Source organism: Vanessa tameamea, chromosome 24 (assembly GCF_037043105.1).
Source record: "Vanessa tameamea isolate UH-Manoa-2023 chromosome 24, ilVanTame1 primary haplotype, whole genome shotgun sequence".
In the NCBI taxonomy this organism is placed as follows: domain Eukaryota; kingdom Metazoa; phylum Arthropoda; class Insecta; order Lepidoptera; family Nymphalidae; genus Vanessa; species Vanessa tameamea.
In genome coordinates this window covers 2,465,368-2,478,500 of record NC_087332.1, presented here as the reverse complement: position 1 = coordinate 2,478,500, position 13,133 = coordinate 2,465,368, and the positions used below count along the sequence as shown (strand labels likewise).

The 13,133-nt window shown below is 31.8% G+C and overlaps 1 protein-coding gene across 1 annotated transcript in view; it reads right to left on the bottom strand.

The window, feature by feature from the left end:
- The window catches only part of LOC113398073 (zinc transporter ZIP13 homolog), a 30,447-nt gene extending 17,672 nt beyond the window's left edge, over positions 1 to 12,775 (bottom strand). Inside the window, exon 1 of the mRNA XM_026636649.2 lies at positions 12,273 to 12,775. Coding sequence (XP_026492434.1) covers positions 12,273 to 12,444 — 172 coding nt within the window. The 5' untranslated portion in view covers positions 12,445 to 12,775. The remainder of the gene's footprint in view (positions 1 to 12,272) is intronic.
- Positions 12,776 to 13,133: the final 358 nt, after the last annotated feature.

Here is a 13,133-nt window from a genome sequence, read left to right as displayed (position 1 = left end):
GGAAAATTTGAGGTGCCTTGTTGAATTCATTACTTGTTATTACTAACTCGTCTAATTGTCACGATGGCTTAGTGGTTAGCTTGGACGGCTACATATCATTAGATCCGGGTACGAATACCGGAACGGGCAAAATAATGTATTAGGGTTTTTTGCGTAGAAATTCTTAATAGCAGCTAGGAGTTTCTTGTGCTTGGAAAGCGAGTCAAGCGCTCCTCTGTCCTCTCGGACCCAAGTTGTTATTGCTGTTCTATTTCACAATGACAGAAAGGGAACAGAGAACACGTCTGTATTCCACACGTGAGTTATGTCTCCTGCTCCGTACTTATTTGTGAGCATGTGAGATTAGCAGTCATGGTAGAAAACGATTAGAAGTTCAAAATAATTATTATTATTACGAAGGAATATTCGATATGTTTTGGGAAGGCTACAGTTCGCCATCATAAAAGCAGTGCAATTCTTCTTCTATCATATGATATGCCCGCATTGAAATTTATAAACCGTCAAAAATGTTTCATATTTTTTTAGTATCAAATAATATATTTAGAAACTACGAGTATAACAAATACGATTTAAAAAAAAAAAACATGTGTATTACTTTAGAAGGGAGTAACTAAGGATACGATGCTATGTTTCATGGACAGACACCAGGTCGATCAAATTCATTTAATATTTATTATGAACGTTAAACATTCGAGCAATCATTGAAAATTCAAAATCTATTAATTATATCGGAACTTGACATCATATGCAAAATATCAAGGTCTGTTTATATATTCTATGTATTTACATAAATACATAAACATTATTGTTTGCGGTTGCTAGTATGTCATTTATTTGGGGACAACGCCGTGTGTTTCTTCTACTTCGTTAGTTCAGTAGCTTGCCCATAAGGTCGCTGATGCAGAGGTCCTTTTAAACGGGTAAGGTTATCCGAAGAGAAATTCTCAAATCTACGCTGGTAGTCATGGACCTGAGCCAGTTTCAGACGTCCCATCGGATTATGAGAGTGATGGAACAGATGGTGGACTTGTGTTTGCACTCACACATACATACGAAAATATTTATATTTTTTGTGCGGTTTCAAAACGGCCAGAAGGATCTTTTCCATTTATGAGTGTTTCTAGTTATATTTTCAGATATTTTCTTTATGGATTATCGTCCCTCAAATATATTAGTTATGTACCTTCAGACTGTAATATGACGTTCATCCCTTTATATTTCATACCCATACAGTAATTATATTACTGTTCAGTTTTTCACTCGCGATTTCACTTCGATTTACGAACTTATCTCATATTTATTCATTCTCGTCACGTCAAAGATCTCGTCATACTCAAATCGACAGAATGTTATTTTCACTTTTTATTGATCACCTTACTATTTATATCCAAAACAAACTTACCAAATAAAATAAAAATTTAGAAATAATCATACAGTTGAAGAAATTTGATAAAAAATATTTCTAAACCACAAAGAAAATAAGTAACCGCTTTTTAAACGTGAACGTTATAAATGCTTAAATAAAAAAACAAAGGGTCCTTGACAATTTGAACATATTTTTAGTATGTATCTCAAATACCTCGTTAACATTCAGCCACTGGCATTGCTCCTATTATTACAGCATTAAGTAATAACTTCTTAAAGTAATTCTAAATATTAAAGGAAGCAAATGTTTATATAAACGCGCTTCCGTACTAATTGTTCTAGTTGAGCTGTTATATATTTATGTTGTACGTATATTCGACAGAATTATATAGACAAAATCATATTGTAGAAACGCACGGCACAACTAGTAAATATAGTTTGATGAGTACCTTTCAAGACTAATATATTTCTTTTAGTTTATGTCAAATAGTTACATAGACGCGAGGACGGGCGTATGGGCCACCTGTTGGCAAGGGGTCAACACTGCCCAAAGACTGGTACTGTAAGAAATATAAACCATTGTTCATATCAACAATGCGCCCTCAGCCTTGGGAACTAACACGTCCCGTGTGTCGGTATTCACAGCGGCTCTAGAGTTAGAGAGTATTTAATACAATAATGTCGTGTAAACCGTGTTAGTAACATAAAATTAACTTAAATTCTACATTGATAAGGTATCGTGACCATAAAAAACCTTGCCAACCACGACGTTGAAGTTGATACCCAGTTGTCTGATAATGAAAAATAGTAATAACTTTGATGCTATTATGGAAAACGAAAGATATTATAAATGTAGTATTTATTGCAACTATTTTTTCATCACACACTTAACACTAAAGACAACGTAATTGCTACGACGAGTTGCATTATATTTGTAAACTTAACAAAATATGTCCAAAATGAAACTTCGTAATGATCACAAGCACTCTCTTTATTTTTCCCTTGACTTTACATTTTTATCTTTTTTTTATTTCTTTTGTTTTTCCTTCAAATCTCAAAACCGAACGAATCAAATTACCGTATCCTCCTTTTCCGCACACATTTTGTTGCCATTCACAAAATATAATTACCGGCAATCAATAATATTTTATTGTTAATAAAAATATAAAAATAAATTGAAAAAATAATAATTTAAAACATTAAATAAAAGTCGGCTTACATATTTAATAATGTAACTCGTCGTAATGCATACTTTTTATGATACGTTACTTAAACATTTTTTTGTTTCTTTTAGTGTATATTCTTAAAAAGATGTTTTTAAAAGTGTAATCAGACGAGACACAGGTTTTAAGGTATGCAAATATATTACAAAACCTTACGGGTTTCTGAGTATAAGAGACATAAATAAACAATAACAATAAGGTCGTCGGGTCAGTGATATACTTGATATACAGATCGCTAACTCGATGTAGGTTATCTGCTATAAGTAGTATTTATAGCTCGTATTTTAAATTGTATAGCGACCATTTAAAAAAATCTTTTGTTTTATCCTATACTAGCTGTGCTCGCGACTTCGTGTGCGTTTGAATTTAAGTAATTTGGACATTGCAGTGTGACTTTATTTTTATTTTATATTTAATTCTAAAATAAAAGTAAGCCTAAGTTACTCCTTATTACACCAGCTGCCAGTGAAAGTCTCGTCAAAATCGGTCCAGCCGTTCGAGAGATTAGCCGGAACAAAAAAAACAGAGACAGACAAACAAAAATTGTAAAAAAAAATATTTTGGTATATGTACAATGTATACATACATATGCATTTAGTATAAACCGGTTATTCCAAAACTACAAACAGACACTCTAATTTTATTATATGTATAAAAGATGTATAGATATATATATGTATATTCCTATGTCACAAATATTTTATTGTATGATCTTATGCAAATACGGTGTAGTTTTAGAACGAAAATTTATAGAATAGATCTAGCGCACAATCTTTACTAATATTATAAATGTGAAAGTAATCCTGTCTATCTGTCTGTTGGTCTTTCACGGACAAACTACTGAACCGAATCTGGTGTTGGTATTAAGCAAACTTGAACATCAAGGCCTACTTGAAGACCAACCTCTAAAACGCGAGCCGAGCAACCGACAACTAGACATACATTATATAAGTTGTTTGAACATAACATTAAGTATCTATCGAGATATTCTGTAAGAAGAAACTCAAAACTCACCGAAGATCACGAGCGTGAAATGTCAGAATGTTATAGGCGACATCGACTCTAAACAATTATAAAATTTATAGCACACACGTATCAAAATGGCATATCACCATAACTCGGTTGTCAAGATTGCACAAGAAAAAGGTCCCAAAAAAAACCATTTCACGAATGAGATTTGAAGTGAATTATTACTGAATCGCACGGATGGTTGATTAATTATTTATGTAGCGATTAGTTTTTATGAGTACCTTATACTTGATTAATTCACATAGAGTTCTAGCACATTGGTATCCTATAATAGTACTCAATGTGTTGCGATACCATGAAAATATCTACTGTGTCAGAAATCTTGACTCACGTTTCTATAATAATTTCAGCTTAATCGCATGAACGATGCACGAACACATGCCATTGAGCAATAAATTGTATATATAAGACTATCTGCCCGTCCCGACTTAGTACGAGACCAATAAAGAGATGCGATTGTAGCGCCACCTACTTAGTACAATTTACCATCCAGTCAAATATAAAAATAAAAAAACCAATCATCTAGGAGTTCAATAAGATCACCCACATATAGAAGCATTATATGTATTAAGATATAAATAATAGTAATATCCAATTTAGTATCCAATAAATATGTAGGTACATATGTACATATATATATTTATATTGTTCTTAGTACATTTTATCGTATATTCAAAAACAAAGGTGAGCAAAATCTAAATTTATCGAAAGTCACGGAGGTCAAGTGTTCTCAACTTTCCATATTAAGATAAAAATATAATCTACACTAAGACAATCTGGTCCTAACGGTATCTACACTTCGACCGATAACAGATACGTGAAGCCTCTAGTAATAACAATGTTTATTTTATCTTCTCCTAATTCAAATCATACAAGGTTGAGACCGCCTTGTATGAGACAATAGTTTTGGTCACGCTTTTCTATCAATACTAATATTATAAAGAGGTCAAATTTGTTTGTTTGTATGTTCCATTCCAACCACAGAGGAGTAAAACTAAATAAATAATATTTGACAGCAAATTGACGCGATATCATTGGTCGAGAACTTGATTAATCTATGATATTCACTATGGATTTGCTAAGAAAAGACGTTTTGAACGTCGACGAAATTATTATAGGAACTTTTTTAAAAATTAAAGTGGAAATAATGAGTTAGGTGTAAGTATTGGATTATAAATAAAGATATATTAATCATAAACTCTTAGTAGTGCACAATATAGCTGAGTTATTAAGGAAATCGCATGAAATACATAAATCTAAGGTTTTTGTTTATATTTATTCCTACTTCGATTGGAATAGGCTACAGGGGGTAACCTTCAGAAATAATAATCCATAAAAGCTAAATTATTCCTAAATATATGGGTTTAAATTATATTCAAACAATTTCCTTTATTAAAAAATTGCGTGTCACCCGTGCGAAGCCGGCGTGAATCGCTAGTAGCTACTAACTTCAATAAAGAATAATATAAGTCAATTTAATGTCCAAGGTGTCCCAACAAATACAATACCACATTTCCAACTTCTCTATGTCACACGGCAAATTTAACAATGTGTGCTCACTTCATGCTATATAAGAAACTGTTGCTGGTAGCAGCAAACGCTACATTTTTTTTATATATGGGCAAGTGGGCTACTTTAATATGCCAAAATATATTTACCATCGCCCATAGACAATGACACTAAACATCTCTTACATATTCAATATGCCACAAACCTTGTGCACTAAGATGTTATGTCCCTAGTGCCTGTAGTTATAAATAAATATATAAATAAATATTGGACAACATCACATACATTACTCTGATCCCAATGTAAGTAGCTAAAGCACTTGTGTTATGGAAAATCAGAAGTAACGACGGCACCACATACACCCAGACTTAAGACAACATAGAAAACTAATGAACTTTTTCTACATCGCCTTGGCCGGGAATCGAACCCGGGACCTCGGAGTGGCGTACCCATGAAAACCGGTGTACACACTACTCGACCACGGAGGTCGTTATACTGACTCAGTTTCCTTTTAAAACAGAACACAACAGTTTAAGTATTGCTGTTTAGCGGAAGTGGTTGGTATCTACGCGAACAGGGCTAGCAAACCCTTGCATTAAAACAAAACATGCACTTAAAAAACAAATTTTAATGAATGACCAACATTTATGTAACTATTTGAAGTGAATAATTATTTATTAATATGCTTGAGTGTACAAGTGAATGCATGCTAAGCCTGATTCAAGCGCGCGTGTAGAAAGCACCACACGTAAAATGCTTTTGTTTTTTTTTAATTCGAGAACCAAATATAATGACTACCATTCACGAATTTATTTTAATTAATTAGCGTAATTTTGTCTTCCGTATAATCTTCTGTTAAATCCAAAATTTCTACGATAATTCGTGTCACCTCATACGAATATAATATGTAGAAAAACTTAACTTTACAAGCAATTTAAATTTAGTGGGCCTGTTAGAATCGGTTACTTTGTGTTTACGATACTACTGATGAAAGCGTCACAATAAGTGAATTGTGAGAAACCTTTGCAATCGATTTTAAAAGAGAAATCTTGATTGTGTCAACATCAAAAGTATTATTTCGGTGCTATCCCCGGTAGGTACGATCGTTGTCATTTATTCATGATTGTAATTGCTTGTTTCTGTTTGACAATTAGCCCAAGCCGATGACGTTTGATCGTCTTTGTGTACCTTCTAGTAATGTCATTATTTTTTTTTATTTTAACGAGATGTTTTGATATCAATAATGTATGTTTGTATTAGGATTGCATTATATTAACAAAATAAAGTTTATAGTATTTTGATCGGTTAAATTAAAAAAAAAAAACAATAAAATATGTTTCCTAAATGTGCCAACAGCTCAAACAATCGAGGACTACCATGCCGCTTCAAGTTCAAGGTGTGCAATAACTTGTTGACTAACATGGATAGAAAAAATGCACAAGTGATATTTTTTTGTTAAATACATTTTATTGGCAGGGAGACTATCAAATACCCAGAGACTTTGGCACTGTAAGAGATACTAAGCAATTCTTACCGCCTTGAGATCAAAGACGATTTGTCGCCTGTATTCACAGTGGCAAACTCGTGCTTCAAATTGGATCTCAACAAACTTTAATATTGCTGCTTGGCAGTAGAATAAAAGTCAACCCAGACGGGTTTGCACCTCGTATACATTGAAATCAAAAGACCTATTACATACAGACATACGTTTGCAAAAATCATATTATATATATTGCTCGTTTGATACAATCTAGACCCGAGTCGTTGTAATGATTACCGTGACAACTACATGCCTCTTTGTTACATGGCTTGTATTTCATCAAATTAATTTTCTTATTCGTCACGAGCACTTCAGATAACACTTAAGTATATATCGTACGATAATGTATTAAACGTGCATTAAATATGTCTGTTTCTAAAGTAACGCATGTGATACGTAATCTTTACACGCAGATATAATAACATATCAGACTTTTTCACAAGTATCTAGAAAAAAAAACCCGACAAAGGAAAGAAAAGACATGATTCGAGTATAAAAAAAAATTATATTATGCACTATAATGTGGAATGAGGATTGGTGAAAAAATCAATTTTTTTTTTTAAATATGTTGTTTCTATTGCTGTTTGGAAAGCTCAAGATAGAAGTAAACAAAATTTTAATTTTTTTTAAGAAAGTTTTTTTTTATGTTTCATGCACGTACATATGATTATGTGCCGAATGCAGCGAAATGAAAGCACATTAAAGTTTACTACCTATTAAATATTTCTCCTTCGATATAAATGTTTTATATAGACTCTCATCCTACCTGTGCTAATCCGAGAAGCTACTTAAATATAAAATAGATCAATAATTTGAATAGCGCCCTCTCTTACTAATAATGACGTCAATTGCCCATACACTTTTTCACACGACTTCCTCTCCTTAGCTAAGAAAGGGACCCCCTTCACGTTGGCTAGCCTACAGTTTCTCATGATGATCTCGTTTTTTTTCGTTTTCACGGCATACTCGTAAGATATTTTCTTAGTCAGCTCATGTCGCAAGAATCAATATCTATTTTTTATCATTGTTTAAGTAAAGCACTCCAGGCGGTTACCTAACAGTTTCACAACTCAACATCGCAATCACTCTCAAAATGCTTCACTTAGTTTATCTATCTATCCTAATATTATAAAAAAAATCATTGTTTGTTTGTTAGAATGTACAAAAATGAGGTTCTGTAAGACGGAATTGAAAAAAAAATACATTAGATGCTTAATTTATTGAGCAAGGTACGGAACAGCGCAGGAGATTCCGTGCGACCGGCTAATATATCAAAACGTGACTCTGAAAATTGTAGTCCTTTTTTACTATTTATTATAAGTTAGTCTAACTAATGTATAAAAAGTAGACTTGGAGTTCAAGCTTGCTTCAATACAAATTTTAACAAAATCGGTTTAGTGGCTTAGCAACAGACAGAGTTACATTTATATTTATAATATTATTATGTATAAAGGAAATTGAAACTTTATACCCTAATATTAATCGGAAGATATGAGTGCTCAAGAAAAACTAAACGTACATATGTCAGTATCCTTGCGGCTTTTGAGCACGATTTTATTTAACGATTTTAATAATTTTTTTTTGCTATTGATTATACTCAAATAATCAAAACTCACACTTTTGTAGTGTATACTTAATTGTTAAGCTATAATTATGATAACGGTCTGATGAAGATTCGAGAATTTTCGAAACTAAAAACATGTGACATTAATATTTCACAGTTACATTCGTTTTGTTTTCATATCAATTCAAAAAAACCGTAAATTCTCAGTCGTGTAATTCAGAATTCATTTGTTACTCTTAATCAGACTGAAAACACGGCTTTCATTGGCCCAACCCGAGAATCGACCGGACCTTTAAATCTGCAGCTTCATGGACCAGTCATAAAAAGGCGATTTTTAATTGAATTGATGCAAAAATCATGACCGCTTCACATCGTGATAAATATTACCGTTACAATTTCCATGAAATACGAGTACATACTGTTAGCGAGGGCAATAAGGATGGTATTGAAACTTTAAACAGTAAGGCGGTGTTTGAAACAGGAGATAAATATTACAACGACAAAAATTATTTAAATTATTTTATACTAGTTTGTGCCTACGGTTTCGCCCACTTATTAGGGCAGTAAGTAGGTTTTATGTATTAAAAAGTAGCCTAAGTTCCTTCAAACTTGCTTTGTACCAATTTCATCCAAGTCCGGTGAAGAGGCTTAGCCGTGATAGCGTAACAGACAGATTCAAATTCGCATTTTTAATATTAATATAGATGATGACTATTTTTTTTAAACTGACAGCAGGATGTCATAACGAAGGACAAGCTAAAATAAAGCATGTCGTCATTGAAGATGCTTTTCTGAAACGTGCTTGAATTTTAAGGTGTCATTATTTTATCTATCATCACATTATAAATACGAAAGGAACTCTGTTTGTCTTTTTGTTAGTCTATCACGGTCAAACAACTTAACCGAATTTGATGAAATTTGGTATGAAGAACCTTTTCATACACCCTTCGATCAACAATACCACGTGCTATTATTGATCGAAGCTAGCACCTAAAACCGACCTATAACTAAAACTCGAACTAAGCCGCGGGCGACAGCTCTTATATAAAGTTTACTTTTTAATTTTTTTATACGATAGGCTTGCAAATAAATGAGTCACGGCTTAAATAATATTATAAACTAGCGACCCGCCCCGACTTCGCACGGGTGCAATTATTTCTCATATAAAGTAAAGGATAAAAAATGGTTGTTGTTTTTTGAAGACCTTTTTAAGGTGTACAATACTGTAGTATTTTATTTTGATCTATCTCGTAAGGTTCAGCTAGCGTTTGCAATGTAACTTCTCATTCATGTTTCTCTACTATATTGCGTATATATTATACATATAAACCATCCTCTTGAATTAATTTATCTATTAAAAAAAACTGCATCAAAATCCGTTGTTTAATTTTAAAGATCTAAGCATACATAGGGACAGACAACGGTAAGCGACTTTGTGTTATCCTATGTAATGATGCGAAAGTGACTGTTGAATTCGTTTGTTATGATTTCACGTCTTAGATACTTAATCGATGGTTATGAAATTTTGCATACACTATGTTAGGCGTACTGGAAAGGACAAAGGGTACCTAACACACGTACGAACCTGCGTGCAGAGAGAAGAAAATAATAAACCATACGTCAATGACTCGCTAATTATCAGTTAAGATATTATGTCAGTACCTTTATATATAATGTTTATACCGGCTCATTCACCGGTCAAACAGACACCTAGCAACGAAATTTGTGCTGTTTGGAGAATGATCGATTAGGAAAACCCTACACAGTACAGCTACGTTCCCTCAAAGTGTTGCCAACAGCAAAAAGCAATCTATCTTTCGTTAAATGGTTATCACTTGTTTTTACAATGCATCTAGAGATTTGATCTCCGTTTATCTTGTTTTTATGAATAAAATTCGATGAAATTTCGAAAAAACCCATAATCTGAAAGAATTTTAAGAAAACAGATAGCAATTGTATTAAATTTAGAAATAAATTTTAAATTTTTTTGAACGTTTGATTAGAATTTATCTCAATTCCATTTGATAGAAAATTCTCTATATAAACCCTTAAGATTTTAGCTTTCTCATCATTTTTGTCGTGTGATATGTGACACAGACTATTGCTTATGTAGTATCTTTTATATTTTATATTTTAAATGTTATACAGTGTTTGCTAATCAAGAAGTTTTATTTTTCTATATTAAACATTGTGGATTCTACAATGTTTAACATAATATATTTCTTTGGTTAAATTTATTTTTAATGTGTTTGTATGGATTAATTTATTATTAATAACTTGTATCAGGTAATATTCAATTGTTTATTTTACAAAATTCGGTGTAAATTTAACAGTGAATACAATATTAAATATTTACAATTGTCATTTTAGATAAATGTTATGAGTTTTGAAGAGAAATCTAAATATACTTATCTGCCCGTGGGGTCGTTTTCATTGCACTCAAAAAACCACTATCAATACAATATATTGTTGTATTTTGGTTGAAGAGTTAGAGAGCCAGTATAACTACAGGTACAAGGGACACAACTACTTAGTTTCCAAGGGTAATGGTGCATTGAGGATGTAAGGAATGGCTTAAATGTCCGTTGTCAATGTCTATGGGCAGTGGTAACCACTTCATGCCTATTTATCCATCCACCTACATATTTCATAAAAAAATAATTATATTAAAGATCTACAAATGACTGTTACGGCCGAGTTGAAGGTCTTCAATGAACAGCATAAATATAACACCCTCATAATTTTATTTAATTTATTTTAGGGAGGTTGACTATCAAATGTTCCACCTAATGGTAAGTGGTCACAATAGTTCATTGTCTATGATTCTCTAAGAAATATTAACCATTCTTACAATGCCAATATTCCATCATCTTTGGGAACAACAAAGTCATGTTTCCTGTTTTTGAAACTACACTAGCTCACTCACCCTTCAAACTGGAAACATAACACTTAGTAATCCACACAGTAATCTTATATTAATCTTAATATTTAGCTATATATTATCTTTACTGGTACCCACCAGTTGAGATTGATATGAGATGAGTTGAGATATGCTCGAGGGAAGCTTTTGAGACTGTTATGATTTGAGTTTGAGCAATAATTTGTACTGTTACTTTTTCTTATAACTTGACAATATACTAATTGTATATTCCGGATAGGAATAACAACTATACCTGCTTTCCAATACAGAGGCGTATAAATACAACTTATATGGATTTTTTTCAAAATACCCTTACATGTTATGGGCTCAACCTGGAGTTCAAACCACTGCACTGGATCTGCAGCCATACAAGCTAGCCATATATATTTTTATTTAAACAACATCATTATTTTTTATGTTTTACACTTTTTTTAGCTACTGTTAACTTCTATATAAATAATTATGTCATACATAATATTCTTTAGGTATGTTTATCAATGAAATAAATCAATTTATTTGTAACGGTTTGTTAGCTTATTTTTTATCAGTGCTAATGTTCAATTGACTAATCCTCGACCTTCAATACACTACCACATTAAAGGGACTGATAAAATAAATTACCATAACAAAGGAATACCACATTGTTATCATTTTGTTTGAAATGTAATAAACTATATCTACTAAAAAGTAGCTGCAGCTAAAACGCTGTTTCTTTATAATTAAAGTCCAAGAAAACATTACGAAATATTAAACAACTTCATTAATAATTATTGTTACTTAATATTGAGTGTATACTTTTATTTTTAATGAGAACATATTTTTCATTATTTTTATATTTTTATTAACAAATAAAATCAAATCACTGAATGTAAGCCCTAGAAACGTATTTGTTTTGTTATTTACTTCGATTAATACTAGGTTATCAAAGAAATTTATAAAAAGCATTTAAAATATTATTAACGTTAAATTTTGTTCTGAACATTAAATGGTAAATAAACATTATACTTTATCATCAGTTTCTAACAATTTAACGCTCGATCGTTCTTTGTTCTGTTAAAAATGACGAGATGACACAAGAAAATTATAAATAGTTCGTTTAATGTTTAAAATAAATTCACTTACCTCCGTCTTTAAACGATGCTGTTTCGTCGATAGGAATTATTAACAAAGGCAGGATTCCACTCAAGCCGACCAGCATAGATGCAAGAGCAGAAAATAACCATGGATGTTCATCCAGTTCTTCCACAAAATTATAAAAATACTCGGGTAAAAGTCCTCCTATATAGGTCTCCATTTTATTTTTATTTAATTCAAAAATCGAACACAATCCAAACTTTACACCGCGCGAAAACAACCACACAGTATTGTTTTCTAAAGTTTCTGCATAATCGTTTTTCGTAGATTCTTCTACCCAGACGGACTAATCTACACTGAGATTGAGTACGTCCGTTTATATCTCCACAGATTGACGATTGCAATATTTATTATCTATTTATCAATTTGAGATAAATTTGTGAGAAACGATCAATCGTGTTTTTTCATTTTGCCACCAAATTTACTGCGCAACCGACGACAGCACGAAATATAATACACCTGCGACGAAATAATACATTAAATTGCAATTTCCTCGATCCAGTGTTTGTTTTGTTTGTATTGCTAGTGAATAAGACTAAATAACTTACCAGTGCTGCCAGCGACGAATTTTCATCTGCCAATATTCGATTACTAAAAATGTAATAATTTCATAAATTTAATTATGAATGTCGAATTATATTTAAAAATATATTGTAACTCTTCTTAATCAGCCAAAATTTTATCACGTTATGCTTTCATGTCGTTTAGTAACTAGCAGTGTATAATCAATGCAATGTATAATCTTAAAAATCTTAAATAATATTATAATAAAAAATACGTCAGTTATTTTAAAATGAAAATCGAAATATTTTTTCTCTAAAATGTTTATGAAATATTTATAAAATTTAA